Source organism: Ranitomeya variabilis, chromosome 4, assembly GCF_051348905.1.
Source record: "Ranitomeya variabilis isolate aRanVar5 chromosome 4, aRanVar5.hap1, whole genome shotgun sequence".
In the NCBI taxonomy this organism is placed as follows: Eukaryota; Metazoa; Chordata; class Amphibia; order Anura; family Dendrobatidae; genus Ranitomeya; species Ranitomeya variabilis.
Genome location: NC_135235.1, coordinates 636,407,902 through 636,434,612, shown reverse-complemented (window position 1 = coordinate 636,434,612; position 26,711 = coordinate 636,407,902). Strand labels below are relative to the sequence as shown.

Sequence of the window (26,711 nt, the reverse complement as noted above, 5' to 3'; positions counted from 1 at the left end):
TAGTTGCGGACACCTGCCGGGCTTTGTGAAACGTTTTCCGGGATGAATTTATCCCCCTACCCACCGCGGACATGTGGATGGAAATTGCCGACAAATTCTGGAGAGTGTAATTTCCCCAACTGTTTAGGAGCAGTGGATGGAAAGCACATACGGATTACCAAACCCTCCAGATCTGGATCGGAATACTTTAACTACAAGAAATATTTTTCAGTAGTGCTCATGGCAATAGCAGATGCGGACTGTCGCTTTATCGCCGTGGACATTGGAGCTTTTGGCCGTGGCAATGACTCCCAGACTTTCAAGAACTCGGATATGGGCCGACGTTTGTATGGCAAAAATTTTAATTTTCCCCTACCACGACCTCTCCCCAACACTCAAGGCCCACCAATGCCTTTTGTTATGGTTGGGGATGAGGCCTTTCAGATGTGTGAAAACCTACTGAAGCCATATTCCAGTCGGGACTTGAACCACACTAAAAGGATTTATAACTAGAGACTGACCAGGGACCGAAGAACAGTTGAGTGTACCTTTGAGATTCTTGTGTCAAAATGGTGCATTTTTGGGACAGCCATTAATCTAAAAATGGAGACCGTTGATGAGGTTGTCAAAGCCTGTGTGGTTCTCCACAATTACATAATGGCTAAGGAGCGACCCAACATTGAACTGGATGAACCTGTTGCAAACCCATTGCCAGATTACCAGCATCACCCTCTGTGGACAACTGTTAAAGTTGCCCACATGGCCAATTTGCTGCCTACTTTGTTTCTGACATTGGACGTGTGGCATGGCAAGATGATATTGTGTAAAATTTTCTGTTGGGTTTGGGTCTGTACCAGTCATGTTTTAAATGTTACTAATGTTTGTTGTTAATAATCAACATGTTTTTATACCTGTACAGAGTCTCCTATGTCTTTCCTCTAAAAACCACTTATGATGTCAATGGTATGGTAGTTGATGTCATTACATCCTGCATCTCCTCTGCATTGTATCTATTGCACGCAGACTGAGAAGATGGAGGTATAATACAAAGCAGATCTATACTCACCAGGTCAGATGTCAGAAATAATGATTTCATAATGCACAAAACCCAGCATCAAGAATTCATTATTTCTGACACCTTTCCAGGTGAGTATAGATATGCCTTGTATGACCTCCATCGTCTCTTCAGTTTGTGTGAAATAGATTATGTTGACTAAAGCAAAAATGGAGGTTATACAAAGCAGATCTATACTCACCAGGTCAGGTGTCAGAAATAGTGAGTTCAGGATGCAGGGTTTTGAGCATCCTGAATTCACTATTTCTGACAGCTGCTCAGGTGAGTATAGATATGCCCTGTATTACCTCCATTGTCTCTTCACTCTGCGTCACATAGATTAAGCAGACTGAAGAGATTATGGACAAAATACAAGTCATATTAGTGTATGACAACTCATAGCTCCATACCAAACGCAAGAAGCAAAGCTGCAGTGTTCTACTTGACTCACTCCTGGAGCTATGAGGTGTAAAAAACACAAAGTGTACGGCAAAGTGTGTTTAGTAGGCGCACGGTGTGTGTTGCCGGCAGCGAAATACACAAAGAACCAAACAGTATTTTGTGAAAAAGAAATACATTTATTTTTAACATAATTTTTTTTTTTTAACTGCAGCGGCTTGGGGTAGAGTGACGGAACTGGGGGGTATATAACTGTGAGGCCTGGCTGGCTGAAGACGACGCAGGAGTTGCAGGAGAAGGGGCGATTAAAGTATTGGGGTCAGGGAGTTCAGGGATGGTACTGGAGGCATGGGATGGGACAGACACACTGAAAAGGCGAGATTAACCTGACATCACAGACACATTGGGAGGTGAGGGGGGAGGGATTGCGATAGTCCGCAGTTTCTATTTTTTCCCTTTTTGGGATCGACGCTGTGGTCTGGGAGCCTCGGTGTGCTCATTTCCTGTGGCCCGGTGATGGTGGCTGGCCTGTCATGGTCCGTGTGCTGCTCCTGCATGCTGGTGGTGGTGAAGGGCATGCCAGGGTCCGTGTGCTGCTGCTGCATGCTGGTGGTGGCGAAGGCCATGCCAGGATCCGTGTGCTGCTGCTGATTGCTGGTGCTGGTGAAGGCCATACAAGGGTCCTGGTGCTGCTGCTGCAGATGGGACCTGGTGATGGTGGCCGACCTGTCATGGTCCAGGTGCTGCTGCTGCATGCTGGTGGCAGTGGAGGATGTCCAAGCAGGAGCAGCAGTTGAAATGGTGGTGGCGGTGGGCTGTCCAACAGCACTCGGCATGGTGGTGGCACTGTAGTGGTGTCCGGCAGTGCTTGGAATGGTGGTGGCTGTGCAGTGGTATGCAGCAGAGCTCAGCATTGAGGTCAAGCGTGCCATTGTTGGCACAGGTGCAAATGCCACCACTGGCTGCTGAAAATACCGACTCTGCTGCATAGCCTGCATGTAAGCAGCATTGCAGGCCTGCATGACACTGAGCATCGAATCGCATGTACCTGCGTCCCTAATGTTAAAGATCTGAAAAGACGACGCATGCGGAAGTATGCGGCATAAACGCTGCCGACACAACCGCAAATGTGAAACCAGCCTGAGTTGTAAGCATATATTATAAAATATACAGTATAATATAAATATTAATATAATTTTAAGACAAACAAAAATAATAAAATCAGTCTTTTTCTTTGCAGATGACTGTACCAGGAGTTCAGAGGGAAATCTAATATTTTCAAATTTTATAGCACATGGTCATGTTATCACACCCGATACATGTGAAGAACATGCCAATATCCTAGATACACATCCAGCTCTTCACAGCAAATATCTATCATCTGATACTGCTGAAGGAGTCCTTTCTTCTGCTTCATCAAAGACCATTAAACAAACGAAATATCACAGAAAAGCTGTTAAACAACAAATAGCTCACATAAGGGAGAAGCCATTTTCATGCTCAGAATGCGGGAAATATTTTAGTCAAAAAATAAATTTTGTTACACATCAGAGAATTCACACAGGCGAGAAGCCTTTTTCATGTTCGGAATGTGGGAAATGTTTTAATCGTAAAACAAATCTTTTTATACATCAGAGAACTCACACAGGGGAAAAGCGATTTTCATGTTCAGAATGTGGGAAATGTTTTATTTGGAAAGCAAATCTTGTTCCACATCAGAGAATTCACACAGGGGAGAAGCCTTTTTCATGTTCAGAATGTGGAAAATGTTTTAATTGTAAAGCAAATCTTGTTGCACATCAAAAAATTCACACAGGGGAGAAGTCATATTCATGTTCAGAATGTGGGAAATGTTTTAATTAAAAAGCAAATCTTGTTACACATCAGAGAATTCACACAGTGGAGTAGTAGTTTTCATGTTTAAATTGTGGGAAATGTTTTAATCAGAAAACATACCATATATACTCGTGTATAAGTCGAGATTTTCAGCACATTTTTTGTGCTGAAAATGTCCCCCTCTACTTATACACGAGTCAGACATCAGTACTCACCCTCCGTCGCTGGATTTCCATCCTTGCATCTCTGTTGTCCGGGCACCGGCAGTTTCTTCCTGCGCAGAGCGGTCACGTTGTACCGCTCATTAAGGTAATGAATATGTACTCGTCTCCACTCCCATAGGCATGGAGCGCATATTCATTACCTTAATGAGTGGTACCACATGACCGCTCCGCACAGGAAGAAGCTGCTGGCCCTGGGACAACGGAGAAGCAGGGAAGTGCAGAGACCGCGCCAGGAGCGGGCGAGTATGATGGGGGAGGGCAGGGGAGCCGAGCCATGCCATGCATACAAGGGGAGGATGGGGGAGCCATGCATACATGGGAGAGCACGGGGGAGCCATGTATACACGAGGGAGTACGGGGGGCCATGCATACTTGTATAAGTACGGGGGGAGCCATACATACACAGGGGAGTACGGGGGAGCCATGCATACACGGGGGGAGTACGGGGAGCCACGCATACACAGGGGAGCCATTCATACACGGGGGAGTATGGGGGAGCCATGCATACACGGGGGAGTATGGGGGAGGATGCCGAGCCATACATACAGCAGGGGGAGCCACACATAGCAGGACAGGGATGAGGGGGACAATGCATACCCGGCTTATACTCAAGTCAATAAGCTTACCCAGTTTTCCGTGGGAAAATTATGTGCCTCGGCTTATACTCGGATCGGCTTATACTCAGGTATATACGGTACCTAGTTTCACATCAGGGAGTTCACACAAGGGAGAAGTCATATTCATGTTCAGATTGTGGGACTTTTTTTTAAAGAAATTGGTTTTAGTTGCATATCACAAGGGGGAGGAAATTGGTTTTAGTTGCACATCACAAGGGGGAGAAACCATTTTCATGTTCAGAGTCATGCAAATATTTTACTAATAAAACAGGTCTTTTTAGACACTAGAAAAGACACACAGGAAAGAAGCCATTTTCATGTTTAAATTGTGGAAAATGTTTTATTCAGAGAACAAATCTTGTTAGACATCAGAGAATTCATGAAGGGATGTAGCCATTTTATTGATATTTTACAAGGAAAAATTCAAGATATATTCTAGTAAAGTCACTTGTCTAAAAATGAAAGGGAAAGCAACCTATTGTCTCCATGCCCACCATCCTGTAGAATGTAAGCCCGCAAGGGCAGGGTCGTCACCCCTCTGTATCAGTCTGTAATTGTTAGTTTGCTTACTGGAAGTGATATCTGTAATTTGTATGTAACCCCTTCTCATGTACAGCACCATGGAATCAATGGTGCTACATAAATAAAGCACTAAATAGAGCACTAAATGATTATTAGAAAATGTATACAGTTACCAATAACCATTTGTTATTGAAAAGCAATTCATATTTGGTATCCCCGCATCCAGAATGAATAGCATTCTCTTTATCCAAAGGGATATAATATTCTTGAATGTTTATTATAATGCTATTTGTATATCCTGGCTTGCTTCTTACATTCGTATGTTTTTAATGGTTTGTTTTTTAATTTTAGAACACCATTTATGGGACATTAGCGAGACGGGATGACTTGAAGTATGTAGTACTGTGGGTTGGTTTGATATCCGCATCTTTTTTGTCTCCCCTCATTTCTCTTTTACTTGCATGACAATTAAATGTATTTTTTTCTTTTCTTCTTCTGCTGGTTCTTTCCCTTCCTTTTTTCTTTTATCTTTTATTTTGTATATATTTTTTATTTTGATATTATAGGACCTTGTCGTCATGTCACCGCTATCTCTATGGTGATATGTCACACATGATCAGGTAATGTGCGGTCAGGTGATAACGATAACCATGGCACTGTGAGCATGGGGATTTAGTTATCATATGGGTTACACTTATATGAGTCACGCATTTACACTGCTTGTGCAATATGTTATGGATGCACCGTATATATATTTGTCTGACTCGCTTGTAGATACTTCCCCATAGGATCACTACTATAGTAAATGTCAATAGGCACTCCCATGTGATAGACCCGGTATATCTGAGCATACAATTTTCATGTTTCCTTCTTTATGTACACCTCTTATACACTCACCGGCCACTTTATTAGGTACACCATGCTAGTAACGGGTTGGACCCCCTTTTGCCTTCAGAACTGCCTCAATTCTTCGTGGCATAGATTCAACAAGGTGCTGGAAGCATTCCTCAGAGATTTTGGTCCATATTGACATGATGGCATCACACAGTTGCCGCAGATTTGTCGGCTGCACATCCCAAAGATGCTCCATACAAGGCAGGATGGATCCATGCTTTCATGTTGTTTACGCCAAATTCTGACCCTACCATCCGAATGTCGCAGCAGAAATCGAGACACATCAGACCAAGCAACGTTTTTCCAATCTTCTACTGTCCAATTTCGATGAGCTTGTACAAATTGTAGCCTCAGTTTCCTGTTCTTAGCTGAAAGGAGTGGTACCCAGTGTGGTCTTCTGCTGCTGTAGCCCATCTGCCTCAAAGTTCGACGCACTGTGCGTTCAGAGATGCTCTTAGGCCTACCTTGGTTGTAACGGGTGGCGATTTGAGTCACTGTTGCCTTTCTATCAGCTCGAACCAGTCTGCCCATTCTCCTCTGACCTCTGGCATCAACAAGGCATTTCCGCCCACAGAACTGCCGCTCACTGGATTTTTTTTCTTTTTCGGACCATTCTCTGTAAACCCTAGAGATGGTTGTGCGTGAAAATCCCAGTAGATCAGCAGTTTCTGAAATACTCAGACCAGCCCTTCTGGCACCAACAACCATGCCACGTTCAAAGGCACTCAAATCACCTTTCTTCCCCATACTGATGCTCGGTTTGAACTGCAGGAGATTGTCTTGACCATGTCTACATGCCTAAATGCACTGAGTTGCCGCCATGTGATTGGCTGATTAGAAATTAAGTGTTAACAAGAAGTTGGACAGGTGTACCTAATAAAGTGGCCGGTGAGTGTATATTCTTTTTAATTATTGATTGTGATTAATAAAATTTACTTTTCTTATTTATGAAGTCCGCACTCCATTTTTTTTTATTTTTCTTATATGACTTGGGAGTTTCTTCTTGTATTGTCCAAATTTATATAGTCAGATAGAATGTCACATGATGTCACAGCTGGAATTGTCACATGATGCCACTACCTTCAATCTACTTGTATCTGTAAAATATTTCTAGAATTTTCTTAATAGGAGTACAGAGAATATCTGCTGCCTCATTATAGTAAATGGCTCCCTCGGGGGTTTCATTTGAATCATGTCTTTCGGCGATGTCTACTCCGATGAAAGAGCTCAGTGTAGAGCACAGGATAAATGTGATCCAAAATGGTCCATTATTTGTTAATGGAAATATACCATGTGATGCAGCGGTATCCACACTGAGCAGTGATGAGGCAGTGACCCAGCAAAGTTCAAAACAAAAGTCTCTTTAATGCTCAGCTCACAGCAAAACAGCACACGATATCCTCCGGATGGCACCCGGGAAACAAGATAGTCCGTCAGATTGCAGCCAAATAAACACGCCAATCCACCTCCGAGACTGGTTGCCATGGGTGGCTACACCCCTGTGTATGCTGTGGGTGCCAGGCATTTCAGCTACCTTGGCTGTTTTGCTCCACTTGCCTGTGTTGCCTCACACAGGTGGAGCTCTGCAGTATTCTGCTCTGCACTCTGGCAAAATCAAAACTGACACTGACCCTGACACACCCAAACCCTTTACTGCAGGGTTTTTAACTGGAATCTGTGGCCATGGGCCACATAGAAAACCCAGGCCGGAAATGAAACGGACTGCACAACTACCATCTGTAGTCTGTTTCAAAACACACAAAAGCCCAGAGCAGGTTTTACTTATATCTCCCTGAGCACATAGCTTGCCCAAGATCAACATTTACTTTTATTTTGCGTTGCAATCACAGCTATGCCTGTAACTGCAAAGCACTCCCATGGCCTCAATATGCCTCTGTGCACCTCCTGGGGGGAACACACACTGACCCCTACATATGATACCAGTCACTGCCTCACTACCATAGTACTGTTAGTACAAAGGCTCTGGGAAAGCCCTATGGCTCTTCGCCCCCCAAAAGAAATCCAGTAAATTTTACACTCCCAATCCCTTCTGAGCCCCAGTGTGCTTAAATCACATTTAGCGTCCACATATTTGGCATTTCTATAGCGATTAGAGCTCGCTTCATTTTTGGGTGCATGTCTCCAGAAGCACAAGCTGGGCACAATGTATGAGCACTACAATGTACTGGTAACTAGACTAGCAGATTTGCAATTTTCCCTCGCCAACATCCACTGCTACCATGGAGTTAACATCATCACTACACCTGTAGATAAATTCCTAGAGGGGTGTAATCTCCAAAATGGGGTCACTGGAGGGGGGATCCTGCTCTTCTGGCACTTAGTGGCTCTATATATGGAGTCCGCTAACGATTCTACAATAATTTGTTCTCCAAAAGTCAAATAGCGTGCCTTCCTTCCCGCCTCTTGCCGTGTTAGCTAAGCAGAACTGTACAGCCACATATGAGGTCTTGCCACGATCAGCAGAAATTGTGTAACAAATTTTGGTGATATATTTCCCCATTTCCCCATGTGAAAATGAAAAATTTGGGGCTACAACAAAATATTTGTGGTAAAAATTTAATTATTTTTTCTTCACTGCTGGTATAAAATTCTGTGGCACATTCATGGTGTCAATATGCTCACTGTACCCTTAGATTAATTCATTGAGGTGTAGTTTGTAAAATGGGGTCATATATGGGGGGTTCTGCTGTTCTGGCACCTCATGGGCTCTTCCAGTGGGTCCTTCCGTTCTGAAATTTGCACTGTGCCTGAAAAGTATTTCCCGATTACATGTAGGGTATTGGCGCACTCAGGAAATAATGCACAACAAACAGTGACGTCCATTTTTTACTATTAGCCCTTCTAAAGATTAAAAACTTGGGACTAAAACAGCATTTAGTGGTAAATATTTATTATACTTTCTTCACTGCCCAATGATATAAAATTCTGTGAGTCGTATATGGTATCAACATGCTCATTGCACCACTAGATGAATTAATTGGGGGGTGGGGTGTAGTTTGTAAAATGGGGTCACTTATCGAGGGTTTCTGCTGTTCTGGCACCTCAGGAGCTCTGTCAATGTGACATGGCACCCTTTTAGCATTCTATTAAAATCTGAACTCCAATATGGCACTTACTCCTTTCTGAGCTTTGCACTGTGCCTCGAAAGTAGCTTTTGCCCACATATCGTATCGATATCGGCGTATCGATGCACTCAGGAGAATTTGCATAACAAATTGTGCCATTCATTTGCTCCTATTATCCATTTTGAAAAATTAAAACTTGGGACCAAAGCAACATTTTAATGGAAAAATTGGTAATATTCCATTTGCTCGGCCTAATGTTATACTATTCTGTGAATTGCCTGAAGGTTAAAAATGCTCACTACAACCCTAGATGAATTCGCTGAGGTTTATATAATGGGATCACTTTTGAAGGTTTCTTCTGTTTTGGCATGTCAGGGGCTCTTCAAATGTGACATGGCTTCTGCAATCTATTCCAGCCTAAAATGAGTTCCAGAACTCAGTTGGCTCTCATTCACTTCCGAGCACTGCTGTGTACCCAAACAGTAGTTTTCCACCACATATGGGGTATCGGTAGGGTCGGACTGGGGTACCTAGGGCCCACCAAGGGAACTAACTCTAAATGCCCACGCTAATAATAATAATAATCTTTATTTATATAGCTCCAACATATTCCGCAGCGCTTCACAGTATAACAGTTATATAATATAAGGACAGGGATGTTAAACATATTTGTAATATACCTCATTAGGAAAATAAGTTTCTGGCAGCAGCAAATGATGAGTCCTGATGTTCCTGAGCTCCTGGCTTTCTCTACACCCGGCCCCTGATTTACAGGTATGTTTTTTAAAAACTTAATTAGCGGGGGGCAGAGAAAGTCAGGAACTCATGAATATTCAGGACTCATCATTGTGTGCTGGAGCTTCCAATACAAGATTTGTGGTACAACTAAGTGACCTGGCATTCTGCTATGGGGATCTGTCACTAGTCTGTTACCCTTAGTTAGGACACTATGAAATCAGTGACAGATTCCCTGTAACAAAATCCCTGGATAACAACTTTATGGTAATTTCACACTAGCGAGTCCACTGCGGGATGCCCGCTGCTTATATCCCACAGTGGATTCGCTCTGCCGACATTATACTGATATATTCATGTATAATGCTGGGTGCATTATATACAATGTTATGAGTCCGAGTGAAATCCTTCAGGTGTATTGGACACCTCTTTAAAGGTTCTCTGTCAGCACAGAATGACTATTCAAACAAGGCAGAGAAGCTCAGATTATCATGGCGGACAATCATTTATATTCACCTTCCCACCTGCTTGTTCTCCATCCTTCTCTAACTCTATGAAGCCAGAGCTGTCAATCAAATTAGTGAGGGCTGGAGAATGATGGAATACAAACAGGTGGGGAGGTGAATTTTCATGATGGGCCCTGCCGTGAAGCACCGAGCAGCAGGACTTAGTTTGAACAGTCATTCTGTACTGACAGAGTCTCTTTAAGGGCAACTTGCCACCTTCAGAAACGCTATTTATCTGCAGATATAGGGTTAATCTGCAAGTAAATGGGGTTTAAAACCTGGTTAGCTGGCATAATGGAAAGGCATTGGCTACAGGCAGAAAATTAAGCTTTATTCTCCCTTCTGCCAGTCTCTTCCTGTGACAGGGTCACCCCTAACTACAAAGTGAAAATGCTGTAATAGCGTCCCGGCACTGTGATTGTGACATCGTCCAAGTAGCCCGACCTCAGGCTGGGTTTTATTAAATGATTAACATGGCAGCAACATGTGACACTCATAAGCAACCCACAACTGGGTCCCAGGGGGCTGATGGGAGCTGGTGAGTGCAGGGACTGGCCATCTAAATGGCGCTGTCACTTATTGACAAGGGCATTTAAATACCTAAAACAGCAGCAATCAAGGCAAGCTCTGATCACTGCTGTTACATTATAAATCAACTAAAGTCCTAAAAAATTAAAGGGGGCACTTCAAATAACTTATACAACCAAATCCCATCTAGTTCATTCCAGGGACAAAGAAGAGATCCCACAAAAAAGTATATATGTATAAAATCAATATTTTTATTAAGTCACATGTGACAATATATAAAAAACCACAATAAAAAGCAAAATACCGTCTCGAGGACGCCAGGTATACATAAAGAAAAATTCCCCACACAAGGTATTCACATAAAGAAAGTCCCAAACACTTGTAAGTCCCAGAACATGCACTATCAGTAGCATAAAAAGCCTGTGTTATCAGTAGCATGAAAAGCCTGTGTTATAATTAACATACAGGCCAATATCTGCAGACGCTACCTCTCTGTATTAAAGTGCAGTAAGGCCTGGAGCATGATGGGCTATAACATAACATGTAACATTCTAGACTTTAAATTTTAAGCAGTGTATTTACCTATAGCGTGGATGGTCCTGGCGTCCCCTCACCCCGACGCGTGTTTCGCCGCCAGCTTCTTCCGGGGGCATGTCAAGGTGAGGGGAGGCCGTGTATTTATATGGGCCGTGTCCTATCAGAAATGCCTAGCGCCGGTCAGGCCAAGCGGCGCATTACGTGTCCTCCCCGTCTCCTACGTCATCCCTTCAGGCCGACGCTCAATGACCCGCACGCTATCATTTGCGTGTCAGTGTCAGTGTGAAAGCGTCTACCGGAAGTGACGGAGCCCGGGGCCGGCACGCATGCGCACTGCCCACCGGCACTTTGAAAAGGATTTATGTACAGAACAGCGCCATAAGGGAGAAGAAAAATTAAAAGAGGAGAAAGAAAAGGAAATAAAACAAGTGATGTTCTTCATTAAGAATCTCAACATAGCGGCTATATTAGTGTCAATAAAATTCTATAATGCTTTGTGCCTCTTCCATATGTGTATATCCCTACTGTATTAAATTGCACTTGTGCTAATTTACTGCCGCAATATCTCATATTACGAGAAATGTGCATAAACAGTGCATAAATATATAAATACAGTGCAATTGATACTATAATATTCCATATCATTTTGGTACCTCCTGAAAAAAGCAAATCTATGTGTATAAAGTGCATATGTACGTATAAAATAATATATAAATATATAATATAAATAATATAACATTCCATACCATTTCATTTTAGTACCTTCTAGAAAGTGCAATTAGAAATGCCTAAAGTGCAATTAGTGCTTATCGCTATAGATATAAGGCTATAATTGTGAACTAATTATTCCGATATTATAATAACATTAAAAATTACCATAATACAGTGCAAAAATAAATATTATTGCTGTGCCAAAACCTATACATTAAGATATACACATACATAAAAGACTCTATCATTTCCTGTAAAAACATCCATTATACACACATATCTAATCCCGTAATACAATTATACATAAAAAACCGGATATAAATAAAAAAAACGGATATGAAAAAAATGGATAATAAGTCCTAGAATCCTCCTTCATATTTCCTTCTTCCTCCATAGGGCACGAAAATAGTAATATAATGACCAGAAGATTGATCCATTTGTCTTCTTATACCCTTCCATTAATATGGACAACGACTCACATAAATAGGGCTAAAAATGATGAAAATGAAAAGAAAAATGTTAAAATCAGCTTATATAAATATATAAATATCAGTTCTAAATTAACTCCCCTACCCTTTACTAAAAAGGATGCCAATCATAAAAATGCAGAAAAACCCATATTCTCATAAGGTCCAGCCGGACTTAAAGTGCCTAAACGGTATATCCAGCGGCATTCAAGTTTCGCCAAGGATTTCTTAATGTCTCCACCCCTCACTCCCAAGTCCACCTGATCAATAGCTTTTATTCGCAGGCCACGAGGATTGCACTTATGATACCTTTTAAAGTGCCTCGGGAGTGTTTTTAACAAAACATCATCCTTTGCTGTAGCAGCTTTTTCTATGTCTAAGACATGTTCTCTGACCCGAATTTTTAGTTCTCTCGTGGTCAGGCCTATATATACTTTCCCACATGGGCAGAGAGCATGATAGACAACCCCTCTGGACATGCAGGTAAGATGCCTACGAATGTCAAATTGTCGTGATCCATCAAAATTACCAAATTTTTTGGATTTATCCAAATTCCCACAGGCTTTGCATAAGCCACATGGGAAAAAGCCCCAAGATAAAGGTTTAGTACCCGGAGCTCCTTTTGACTCGTAGTGACTATGCACTAATAGGTCTTTAAAATTGGCAGAACGTCTTGCGACACATTGGGGAGATGTCGGTAAAATCTTTCTCAGAATGGGATCAGTAAACAACACTTTCCAGTGTTGTTGAATTGCCTCTTGCACATTACGCCATTGGCCATTGAATGTAGAGATGAATCTTACTTGTTTATTATCCTCCTTCTTCTTAGGCTGATTATTATACAAAAGATCATTACGAGAAACTGCTTCCGCCCTCCTTTGTCCTCTTTTTATCATCCTGCGGCTATATCCTCGATTTTCAAATCTCCTGGTCAGTTCTATACTTTGTTTGTCATAACTCAATTGATCAGAGCAGATTTTCTTAGCCCTTAAGAACTGACCTATAGGGATGCCGCGGACAGTACTGGCAAGATGTGCAGAATCAGCCTGGAGATACGAATTTGTAGCCGTCGGTTTTCTATATACGTCAGTTTTGATGATTCCAGTGTCCGAGGCCTCAATCCAGATGTCCAAAAATTCAAGACACCTGTCTGCTGTTACATGCAGATATCTCATCACATTGACATCTGCCAGGTATGGAGCAGGCTCAGCTCATGAACCCGCTCCTTACAGTAACAGCTATGTCAATGTTAGCATATTTCACTTGTCTGTTCCTAAACATGGAAAGACAAATGGAATTCCCTAACACATGTGAAAGAGCCCTAATATATTTAGTACATGTGAACATATGAATGTTTTTACACACCACAATGCATTGTTACATACATGCATCTTTCAAAAATACATATAATTCCAGATACACAGGCACGCACAAACATGCCAGTACATGGATACAACATCTGAACCACCATCAGTACGTGGCACATCAATTGCAATGTCAGATCAGCCCCATATACGTTTGTATCACATGAACCTACAACTCCCAGTATGTCCTTAACAATCGAGATGCTGGGAGTTGTTGTCATCAGTCATCATCAGACTGTGGACCTTACAGGAACCACAGCACTGAAGAGATGCAGGCAGAATCACATATAAACATTTACATCGAGGTATCTTACCTGTGATGTCTTCTCTGATTAGAGTCGCTGTCTTTCTTTTCATCTACATCTTGTCCAGACTCCATGATGACTCTTCTCATACACAGCTGTTCTCCGCAGACCTCCATCTCCATCTCTTCTGCAGCACATCCCCACACTATGCCCTTAAAAATAGCAGTCATTATAATTCTCCTGATTAAAAATATCTACACCAAGCCGCTGTATAGACTACTAACTCTCACAATGCCCCCTGCAAAAAATATGAACCCCACACTTACCCTCTTATGGTACATGCCCTCCACACTGTTCTCTATTTTCTATACTGGGTCTCCTCTTCACGCTGTCCTCTCACACGGTGTCTCCCCTATACTGTCCAGTCTCTATAATGTGCTCCCTCATCACACTACCTCTCTTCAGCATACTGATCTGTCCTTGCAGTGCCCGCACACTGTCCCCCATACTGCCTCATCTATATGCCTCTCCCCACACTACCTAGTCTCTGTTCTGTGTCCTCTCACACTTTTCTCCCCATGCTGTCTCCTCATACATTCCTCCCACTCTCCATAATGTCTCCTCATGCATCCAACTTTTTTTTCCCACACCCATTCCCCCCTCCCCTCTTTCACCATACTGTTTCTTCACACATTCTCCAGATACTGTCTCCTAAAATGTCTCCTCCAACTCTCCCCAATTAGAATAAATCTTTGGAAGAGCACAAAAACACATAGACATGCAGAAGCACACATATACACACGAAGACTCGCAGGCATGCACCCGCAGACACACACACTTGCCGAAATGGGGCACACACATATACACGCAAGCAAGTGCAGTGCACTTACACACACAAAAATGCACACAAACATGCACGCAGTCATGCTCACACACACAGAAATTCACGCTCAGACACACACAGAAATGTGGACACGTGAGCACACACACACAAGCAGGGAAGCATGCATACACAAGTGTGAAGACACATATATACAGAAATGCACATGTAGACATATACAAGCACACCCAGGGAGACAAGCACACACAATCACATGCAGACACTCAAAGACATACACACACAGAAATGCACACATAAAAACACCAGACGCATGTACGCACAGAAATGCATATGCAGACACACAGAGACATGCAAACACTCAAAGACATACACACACAGAAATGCATATGCATATGCAAACACAGCGGCATGAACAAAGACACACACACACAGAAATGCATATGCAGATGAACAATGGGAACACTTATCTTGAGAAAACTCAGAGAGGAAACACCAGACGTCCTTCAACAGCACCAGAGGAAGATAGCGGACTACTATAGCTACAAGCCTTCACAAGTGAGAAATGTGAATATCACCAGCGATTCCCAGAAGCAGACTGGGAGTCTATAAACACCCAGATCCAGGTGTGTCAATTAGAGCCAGAGGGAGGTTGCCACTGGGTACAAGAGTCAGAAGGATTAAGAAGGTGTCTGCAAAGCCAAACGCAGAGACCTTCTGCAGCCAGATGCAGAGCGATTGTCTGCAGCATCTGACACACCCGTGACACATACTGTGTACAGGCATAGGCTGGGGTCACACTTACGAGAAACTTGCACGAGTCTTGCGTCTCAATACCCGGCACTGCTGCCGGCACTCGGGACCGGAGTGTGCGACTTCATGTATTTCTATGCAGATGAGCGCTCCGGTAGCAGTGCCGGGTATTGAGACGTGAGACTCGTGCGAGTTTCTCGCAAGTGTGTACACATACAGGCATATACATACACATACAGGCATATACATACAGGTATATACACATACAGGCATATAGATACACACACAGGCATATACATACACATACAGGAATATACATATATTCATTTACATACACATTTGGGAACACTCACCCAGAATTTATTTTATTCACACTTTAGAAGCAGGCAGCAGCCCAAGCAGGGTGAGAGAGCTGTAGCCGGCGCCTCCAGGGAGGGTGCCACCACACAGCCGACATTACAGGGCAGGACTGCGGGAGACGAGAGAGCACACCGTGTGTCACCTTACACCACTGCTATAGCCAGCAACAGAGAAAGACAGCGGGAAAGCAGAGCGTGGTGTGTGTCACTGCCCACAAAGAATGTCAACGTCCATCCTCCTGAATCCTGACCATGTGAGGCAGTGGGAGCTTCGCTGTGGTCAGAGTCAGAGCTCAAGGTACGTGCGTCAGGCTCTGCAAAAACTTTGGACTTGCTTTTAACCCATTATCTACCAATGTCCTTTTTTTGGGATGCCTAATCTTTAGCTTCTAGCAACTAAGATTTTGTAATTTTTATAATTAGGTCCAATTTTTTTGTGTTGTGTTTGTAAAGTGAATGTTTTCAAAATAGGAAATCATGTCATTGTCATTTTTAAATGAATATTGGGACGCTCTTTTCTGAAAAATCCGTACTTGTAAAAATTTTAATTTGGCAAGTAATGGGTTAAAGGGCCCCCGCGACCTATTCTCTCTTTCACCGGGCATTTCCCCAATATCCCACCAGGCCTGTCCGACCCTGGGTATCGGTGTACTCAGGAGAAATTGCACAACAAATTTTATTGTCCGTTTTGTCCTATTACTCTTATGAAAATGGAAAATTTGGGCAAAACCAACATTTTTTAGGGAAAAATGTATTTTTATATTTTCACAGCTCAATGTTATAAAATTCTGTAAAGCACTTGTGGGATCAAAGTGCTCACCACACCTCTAGATATGTTCCTTGAGGGGTATAGTCTTTAAAATTAGGTCACCTTGGCTATGTGCACACGATGCAGATTTGCTGCGGATCCGCAGCAGATTTTTCCACGCAGAAACGCTGCAGATCCGCACTCAGATTTACAGTACAATGTAAATCAATGGAAAAAAAAAATTTGTGCAGATGGTGCAGAAAAATCAGTGCGGGATTGCTGCGGATTTAAAAGAAGTGCATGTCACTTCTTTTGTGCAGATCTGCAGCGTTTCTGGACCCCTCCATGATAGAAATCCGCAGTGGCAAAAACTCCAGAAAATCCGCACAAAATCCGCATCAATTCAGCACAAAATCCGCATAAAAACCGCGGCAAATCCGCGGCTGCGGATTCTGCCAGGAGATGCGGATTTTGTGCAGAAAATTGTGCACCACTTTTCCTGTGCACATAGCCGACGGGTTTTCCACTGTTTAGGCACATCAGGGGCTCTGCAAACGCATCATGGCATCTGCAATTTATTTCAGTCAATTTGGTACTCCAAAAATCGAATGCCGCTCCTTCCCTTCTAACAAACAGTAGTTTTCCACCACATATGGGGTACTGGCTTATTAAGAAATTGCGCAACAAATTATATGGTCCATTTTCTCCTGTTACCCTTGTGAAAATGCAAAATTTGCAGCTAAACCAACATTTTTGTGGGGAAAAAAGTAAAATGCTTATTTTTCCTTCCACATTGCTTTAATTCCTGTGAAGCACCTGAAGGGTTAATAAACTTCTTGAATGTGGTTTTGAGCACTTTGAGGGGTGAAGTTTTAAAATGGTTTCACTTCTGGGTATTTTTTGTCATATTGGCCCCTCAAAGTCACTTCAAATGTGAGGTGGTCCCTACAAAGATTGGTTTTGTAAATTTTGTTGGAAAATTGAGAAATTGCTGATCAACTTTAAACCTTTCTAACTTCATGACAAAAAAAATTGTTTCAGAAATGATACTTATGTTAAGTAGATATGTGCTACCACTATTTTTTGTGATATAACTATCTGGTTCAAGGGCATAAAAATTTAAAGTTTGAAAATTGCAAAACTTTAAACATTTTTTCCAAAATTCGGATCTTTTCACCAATAAACACAAAAAATATCGGCTTAAATTTATCATCATGAAAAAAATCTCAGAATCACAGAGTTTTTACCACATAAAGTGACACTGGTCAAAATTGTAAAATTTAGCATGGTTAGGCCAGTTTCACACGTCAGTGATTCCGGTACGTGAGGTGTCAGTTTTTTCACGTACCGGAGACACTGACACACGTAGACACATTAAAATCAATGTGTCTCTACACATGTCAGCGTGTTTTCGCAGACCGTGTGTCCGCGTGCAAAACACGGAGACATGTCAGTGTTCGTGGGAGCGCACGGATCACATGGACCCATTAAAGTCAATGGGTCCGTGTAAAACACGTACCGCACACGGATGCTGTCCGTGTGCCGTCGTTGTGCCGTGCAGGAGACAGTGCTACAGTAAGCGCTGTCCCCCCAGCGTGGTGCTGAAGCCCCCATTCATTTCTTCTCTCCAGCAGAGGGAGGTGGAGCCGCATATTCATGACTGTAATGGGCGGCACCACGTGACCGCTCATGCAGGAGAAGCTGCGGCGCGGAGAGGACGCTTCGAGGGAGCCGGGTGAGTATTTTCTTTCCAGCGGTCGGGTGCACAGGGGGTGGGAGGGGGGGGGTAAACAAAGATCTTTATTTCTACCGCAAAAAAACCCAAAATACAATGATTTTTCATTTCTTCTCTCCAGCGAACGCTGCTGGAGAGAAGAAATGAATGGCGGCTTCAGCACCCAAAGCAGGGGACAGCGCTTACTGTAGCGCTGTCTCCTGCCCGGTCCGTGTGGTACCCAGTGGGCACACGGGCGGCACACGGCTGCCGCACGTGTGCCACACTGATGTGCCACGTGAGCTCACGGACACGGATAACTCCGGTACCGATTTTTCCGGTACCGGAATTATCTGGACGTGTGGGACAGGCCTTAAGCAGAGTTGTGGTGTGTAAGCACAGTCACAGAAAAGCATACCTCCAATATTTTAAAGACAGTGAAGAGGAAACTGTATTCTAGCATATATAAATACTGCCACTAGGGATGCCTCTTAGGCTACTTTCACACTAGCGTTTTTTTGCATACGTCGCAATGCGTCGTTTTGGCGAAAAAACGCATCCTGCAAAGTCGTCTGCAGGATGCGTTTTTTTCACCATAGACTAACATTAGCGACGCATTGCGACATATTGACACACGTCGCAACCGTCGTGCGACGGTTGCGTAGTGTTGTGGCGGACCGCTGGCAGCAAAAAACGTTTAATGTAACATTTTTTTGTGCCGACGGTCCGCCATTTCCGCCCCCACCTCCCCGCACCTCACAATGTGGCAGCGGATGCGTGGAAAAACAGCATCCGCTGCCCCCGTTGTGCGGCGCTTGCACAGTATGCGTCGGTACGTCGGGCCAACGCAGTGCGACGGCCCCATACCGACGCTAGTGTGAAAGTAGCCTTAGAGTCCAAATCACTACATCACTCCTTTCATAGTGAAAATGGGAACAACAAACTTAGCTACGTAGATACAGCAACAGAACCAAGCTTACTACATAGATATGGGAATAGAACCAAACTTACTGCATAAATAACAGAAAAAGCTTGCTACATATCTACATATATACAATACCAGAACTGAGCTTACTTGCATAAAAGACTCTTTCCCCTGAGGAAGTCATGCTTAGGGCGATATGCGTAGGGTTCCTCTCTCCATGCTGTGACCGGGTATTTGTATCTCCGCATACATCTACAGGCTTTTTTGCTGCCTTCTTCTTTTACTCCTAAATGGCTTCTACCATATGCTATAGTCCTTATATTTAAACCTATAGTTCAACTGAGCTCATTGTTTTGCATTTGATCTATTAAGGTTCTCTCAGTGCAGCTTTAGCCACTGGACTGGAATATTCTGTCTGTTGTTTTGGGTAATTTACTTCATTTAGACTATTGGTTGATCTTCATTTGTTCAATGTTGCATTATTTTGGAATGTCTGGTGCACACAGTGGAGATAGCTGTAAGGTACCTAACCGGTCCTTCAGGTGTTATGGTTTATACCTTCAATGGTTTTTAATTGTTTTTAACATGCGCTTTGTACCTTGTTTGTGTGATCCTGTGTAATCATGCTTTAATAAAATGAATTGCTTCTAATATTTGATATTCATTCATGGTGATCCTGGCCATTTTTTGTACACACTTCTTTTTTCTTGAGTATTAACATAAAACTGAGCTTACTGCGTAGATACAGGAGCAAACCCGCGCTTATAACAAAGGTATGGGAACAGAACATCATCTCAAAATAAAAAGTCTGTGAATTGGAAGTTGCATGTTTTTCTTATAGTTTTGTCTAATTCACCAAAGCAAGTTGTGTTGACAAATGCTAAACGCTATCCAAAAGTTATGTATAAAAAAAGGAATATGGAACAGGAAAAGTCACCTCACCATTTGCATCTCTTTCCACGCACGGAACAGCCTGGACTTGGGCGAGCAAGATCCAAAGAATGAAGAAAAATGATACTCCAGTGTAGAAAAATATAAAACTTCGTCTTTAATGGAAAAAATTCATAAAAACAGGCACAATACAGCAAAACCATATAGATCACAGAGAGCTATCAACAGATGCGTTTTGACAGTCCAGTCTTAATCATGGTTAGTATTGGTTGTCAGACTGGAGGCTTTCTTAGAGCAAACAGTGCTAATTGTTAATTAAATCACAAGGTGAGCAGATTTAACTCTTTGTGAAAGCACTTCAACAACATGCATGTACCATATAAAATAAAAACAATAAATCATGAGAAGACAACATGCAGACACAAAATAATCAATATCATGAATGAGACAGACTCTTATAGCAATGCATATCCAGACTGAAAAAAATATCAAACACGGAAAGAAGAAAAAAGAAAAAAAAAACAAGAAAAAAACCATGTTATAAATTGTACTGGAGTATGAGGTCTTGTCGCACATTCAGACCTTGCGGAATCCTTGTCTGGTTATAGGTATAGAAAAAGTGGTTATCCGTTTAGAGGTGGAGATATGAGAAGAAATCTATTAAATAGGGAGTCGTACTTGATATTCAAATTACAGACAAGGAGAAGCCCTCGATCTCCAGTAATAAACCAAAAATAATGAAACAACAATATACCATACCTGTCTGTCGTTCTGTCCCATGCATGAGGGAGAAAGTTTTCAACCTGGATGGTATTAAAATGCGACCATCCAGGCTGAGAACCACTGGTGACAGAACTGCGCAGCCTCAGTGACTAGCGGTGACGTCGCTGAGGCTGCGTTCCCCGCCGTACTGAACTGCGGTGACTTCGATGAGATCCCCGCTAGCACTGTGAGAAAAACTCTCACGGTGATAGAAGGCATGTCACCGAAGTCACAGCAGTTCAATTCGGCTGGGAACAGAGCCTTACTGACCAGAAGTAACCTCGATCACATCACAACCAGTCTCTGAGGCTGCACTTGCAGCAGCTCATTCACCAGTGGTTCTCAGCCTGGATCGCCGCATCTTAGCACCATCCAGGTTGAAAACTGTTTATCCCCCAGACATGGATTACAGCGTGGGACAGAATGACGGACAGGTATGGTATATTGCTGTTTTTTTATTTTAGTTTTAATAAAGGAGAACAAGGGCTTTGGTGGAATTAGGCATTTAAATAAAAATGGAAAACCGTTTAGTATTATTTCAAATAAAGGACTTTATTCTGGCTGTGTCTTTATTTACCATACAACTATAGGATTAGCAATGGATAGGTGTCTTATAGACGTCTCTCCATAACTAAGCCGTGGGCTTGATATCACCTGACAATACAAAGGTGACATTAACCCCACAAATATGAACCCCACTTGCCACTGCTACAGGGCAAATGGGAAGAGCAGGGCAAAGCGCCAGAATTTGCGCATCTAATCGATGTGCCTTTTCTCTGGGCAGCTGCGGGCTGCTATTTTTTGGCTGGGGAGCCAATATCCATGGCCCCGTTCCAACCTGAGAATACCAATCCCCAGCTGTCTGCTTTAGCAAGGTTGGTTGTCAAAAATGGGGGGACCCCACACCGTTTTTTAAATCATTTAAATAATTTAAAAAAACTGCATGGGGACCCCTCTATTCTTGATAACCAGCCTTGTTGAAGCTGACAGCTGAGGGTTGCAGCCCCCAGCTGTGAGTTTTGCCTGGCTGGTTAGCAAAAATACAGGGTTTTTTTTTTAATTATTTATTTACAGAGCAGGAGTGGCTGATGAATAGATTAATACCCCCTTCATCTGCTCCTGCTTTCACTGTTATTAGCGGCAGCAGGTGTTGGATGATGGGACCTGTAGTCCCATCAGGTGACACCAGTGACCAGAGGTAAACTTTATACCTCCTACTACAGCTGAGTACTCACGCTGTCTTTCGACAGCGTGGGAACCGCGACTCTCTCACTGGAGGGGATGATTTCACCACCGATCAGAAGTGGGGCTTGCCACGCTGTCATGCACATGACAGCATGACAAACACCCGGTGTTCAGGCAGCCAAACCCGAACAGTAACACGGACTTCCTGGTGAAGTCCGTGTTCAGTGTCCGGGCCTGAACAGTAGGTGTTCGGTACAGACGCCGAACTTTACTGTTCGGGTTCGACCATCTCTACTCCTGAGTAGTATATAAGTTAAATTAAGATAGAAAGCAGAATCAAGAGCTCTCAGTGTGTGAAGAGTTATAAGAGTAATGAAATTGGCTAAGAGGAACATGGAGATTTATAGTTTTTAATGTAGTTCGGGGAAATATTCATGAATGTTGTCACATTGAGTCATTATATTCTTTGTTCTAAAACACATGTTTTTCTCTGCAGTATGAAGTTATCATCATGTATAGTTCCTTTTCTGCAAGGTGCAGCTTTCCTTGTATAAACGATGTATAAAAAGGCCCCTGATACTGTTGTTTGAAGCCACAACAATGCAAGTCTACCGCCAGGTCACACCATCAGACCACCACCATATATCCCAGCATTACTTTGCTTATCTGGTCACCTGTGCGTGCCTGCATTACTTTGCTTATCTGGTCACCTGTGCGTGCCTGCATGCTCTGTGTCATTGAATTTTGTGAACTGTTCTGTTGTGTATTTCTGAATACACTTCAGCCTTGGCTTAAAAAGAAAGAATCATAGAATGATAGAGTTGGAAGGGACCTCCTGAGTCATCTGGTCCAACCCCCTGCTCAAAGCAGGACTCACTAAATCATCACAGGCAGATGTCTGTCCAGCCTCTGTTTGAAGACTTCCATGGAAGGACAACTCACCACCTATCGTGGCAGCCTGTTCCACTCATTGATCACCCTCACAGTCAAAAAGTTCTAATATCTAATCTGTGTCTCCTCCCATTCAGTTTCATCCCATTGCTTCTAGTCTTTCCTTGTTGTTTCCTTTATTAGAATAAAGATAATAATAATAATTTAATATAGCGCAAATATATTCTGCAGCGCTAAAGATGATCCTTCTACAATGTGACAGCCCTTGAGATATTTGTAGACAGCTATTAAGTCTCCTCTCAGTCTTCTTTTTTGCAAGCTAAACATTCCCAAATCCTGTAAACGTTCCTCATAGGACTTGGTCTGCAGACCGGTCACCAGTCTGGTTGCTCTTCTCTGAACTTGCTCCAGTTTGTTGATGTCTTTTTTAAAATGTGGTACCCAAAACTAAACACTGTATTCCAGGTCTGACCAAAGAGGAGTAGAGGGCAATAATGACTTCGCGTGATCTAGGTGCAGCTTTGGCTTAAAAAGGAAGAATTGTCTACAGTGTCTTTCCGCCTCTTCCACCTCGCAGTAAGGACTTTCTTACAAAGTAGCAAAGCCTAAGCCAGGAGGAGCGGCTCTAGAAAGCTGCCTCAAGAAGAACCATTGGAAGGATTTGTGATTGAGGGCTTGAGGCTCGAAAAGTGAAAATTGCGTGGCGCAACAGAGTCAGCCAAACTAGGGTGCCAGTGTAGGAATAGCTAAAATAGGGAATTTCCAAGTTGGTAGGGGTAAGAGTGAGTTTGTCAGTGGGACACTTCCTGATTCTCAGTCAGTCAGTGGGGGAAGTGTATAGTAGTGTATAACAGTTGTAACATTAAGAAAGTGTTGGTGAATGAAAGGCACAGAACGCTTGGGAAAAGTAGAATGCAGTCGGCAGCCACATCGTCCGATAGTATGCCTTAGAGCAGTGGTCCCCAACCTTTCTGACCTTGAGAGCCACATTTAGCTCTGCAAGAGGGTCGTGAGCCAAATCCAGTTACTGTCCCACCTCACTTTAATAGCAACCAAAGCAACCATTACTGGTATAATGATAACCAAATCTTTTCCACACAAATCACCCTGACGCAGTATACCAAGATCCAGGGGTTCCCACCAAACTCCCATTCAGCATTCGTCCATCACACACTCTCAACACAGTCACATCCAGCTTGAAGCACCTCCTCTGACCGGTAGTATCATCCTGTCTCCAGCATACCATACTTAAATTATCTCTAAACCCCCGAAACCAGTAGATGTATACCCAGATCTGCTCTTCTCTGCAGGGCTACTCACAAAGTTCACCATTTTGAGATCTGCACTTCAGACCAGTTTACTAAATCTGGATACAATGCACCAAGCTGGCAGACAGTCGCAAGCCACAATTCATGGGACCGCGAACCACATGTGGCTCCCAAGCTACAGGTTGGGGACCCCTGTGAGTTGCCAAGTCAGGGCAGTGGGGTACTCGGTACCAGGTCTGGTCGGCTGCTAAAGGGAATGTCACGGTGGCTGCGACCTGGTCCGTCGCCCTGGAGCTCAAAGTTAAAAGGGAAAATGTTCAAAGTTTGTCGTGACGCCACCTGTGGAGTTCAGTCAGTAGTAGGACCGACGCTGCTTTGAAGGGGTCCCTTAGGGGATGTTGAGGCAGCACGTGTGTTACACTTCCCACAGGTGAAGCGGGGTCCCCAGGGGTCCTATAGTGTGTGGCAGAGATGATGGAATGCCGATGAATAAATGGAGGAGACAAGTTGTAAGTCTTTATCTGGTTTACTGCAAGTTTCTGGCCACAGTCCAGGGTACCAGGCACGGGTGATGGTGGTCCAGCCGGCTCAGAGGCAATAGAGGGTACTCTTCTCCAGTAGAGGTCCATGAGCCTTTTCCAACTAGTGCCATTAAAGGTGAGATCCCTGCTGCCTGAAGCTTCCTACACGATCCTCCAGTTTCCCCCTGTCCTGGGTACCTGCACGACGGGCAGCTTGAGCCTTTTTACAAGGACTCTAACATGCCCCAGGCTCCTCAGGTGCTGCTGCGTCTCAGGAGTGGTGCGGGCAGGTAACGTGGAGTGTCGTGCCCTCCGGTTCTGCTCTGTGTCCTAGAGTCCCACAAAAGCCTCGGGCTCCAGGTTCCCGGCTACTACGCTTCAGCTCTATGGATACTCCACATACAACAACCCTTCAGGTCCTTCCTCCTTCCAGAGGTTGCAGCTCCCTTGTGGCTGCCAGGCCTCTCTGTCTGCACTCAGTTCCAGACTTCCTTCTACTTGTTTCTCTCCCAGACTGTTCTAGCTCCTCCTCCAGATCAGGATACATATAGCATAGGGAAGCTCCCCTGAATCCGGGTCTTGAGCTCCCCCTCCTGGCTTGGATTCAGAATGTGTTGAATGTGTGTGCCTTACCTGGTGAAGAGAACTCCATTGCCTCGGAGCATGACACTACCTTCCCAAAGGAAAAACAACATCACTGCAGCAACCGGTCATTTGGGGTGCTGCACCTGCCTTAGAGAATCCGGGGCCTATGGCTCGAATCAGCACAGAAGAACCTTTTTCATCTCCCAGTGAAGGGGAGCCAGAGTGGGAACCAGTACCGGAAAATGAGCATATGAATATGGGTACCCCAGCGCCAGGACAAGCATCTCAGAGGCTAGAGGAGCCAGTATTGAGAGGGAAAACTCAGGCTGAATATGGGACTGGAGAGTCAGGACAAGCATCTCAGAGGCTAGAGGAGCCAGCATTGAGAGGGAAAACTCAGGCTGAATGTGGGACTGCAGAGCCAGGACAAGCATCTCAGAGGCTAGAGGAGCCAGCATTGAGAGGGAAAACTCATGCTGAATATGGGACTGCAGAGTCAGGACAAGCATCTCAGAGGCTAGAGGAGCCAGCATTGAGAGGGAAAACTCAGGCTGAATGTGGGACTGCAGAGCCAGGACAAGCATCTCAGAGGCTAGAGGAGCCAGCATTGAGAAGGAAACCTCAGGCTGAACATGGGACCGCAGAGCCAGGACAAGCATCTCAGAGGCTACAGGAGCCAGCATTAAGAGGGAAAGCTCAGGCTTAAAACATGAACTTGTGCTGTACTGAAACTGCCATGGATTATTTGTTATCAAGCAAAGTTACACTGTTAAAGCAGAATATGCTGACTGTTCCTCAGTGTGATATCGTCCGGAGACGGGACTATGGAATCAGCAGGATCTGCGAACTCAAACGTGCGTGGGGCAACAGGCCGTCTGCCCTGCTGGTGCATTGTCTCTTTGGTGGTGGTCGCCGCACGGCTCCGCTTCGTTAGGGAGGTAGGACCCTCTACGAGGTTTGCCGTGACGTGGCAATGGGCTTCATACAGTCTGATCAGAATGTTAGGCCGGGGTCACACTGGTGACTTAAACGGACGAGTGCAATGCGATTAAAAATCGCATTGCACTTGGACCAATGTTAAGCTAGGGGGCAGATCCCACAGCCGATTTTTTGTCGGACGTTGTCCTCGGTCCGAGACAATTGCAGCATGCTGCGATTTTCACGGACACTTGGCCGACAGTCGGCTCACTCGCACCCATATAAGCCTATGGGTGCGAGTGAGACAGCACACACCACTCGGATATCATCAGAGTGATGTGCGTTAAACGCGAACCCCGGCAATGGAGGAGATGGAGGAATTAATTTCTCCGCCTCCTCCGCAGCTGTGCTCCGATCCGGTCTCTGCGAGAGGTTCGGAGCACAGACACATAACACTCGGCTCCTGCTCGCAACAGAGCAGGACCCGAGGGTCATTAGCATATTGCATATTGCAATACGCTAGTGTGACCCCGGCCTTAAACTGAAAACCTCATGTTCAGTTATATAAATTTTTGCTTAGTGGATTTAGATAAACGTATGATTTTTGGCGGTGCGGTCCATGCTCTTTTTTTTTCTTTTTGTGCAAAGC

The 26,711-nt window shown here is 43.9% G+C and overlaps 1 protein-coding gene and 1 long non-coding RNA gene across 2 annotated transcripts in view; one reads left to right on the top strand and one right to left on the bottom strand.

Moving 5' to 3' along the window:
• LOC143768151 (uncharacterized) overlaps nt 1–26,711 on the top strand; it is a 104,916-nt gene that overhangs the window by 62,027 nt on the left and 16,178 nt on the right. The window contains 1 exon segment of the mRNA XM_077256838.1: nt 2,673–3,331. Within this exon segment, the coding sequence (XP_077112953.1) occupies nt 2,673–3,331 (659 nt within the window).
• On the bottom strand, nt 11,819–20,662 carry LOC143767335 (uncharacterized). Its single transcript, XR_013213696.1, has 3 exons — nt 19,984–20,662; nt 13,774–13,916; nt 11,819–12,117 (listed from the first exon to the last, which is right to left on the bottom strand). It is a non-coding gene; the product is annotated as an uncharacterized LOC143767335 (long non-coding RNA).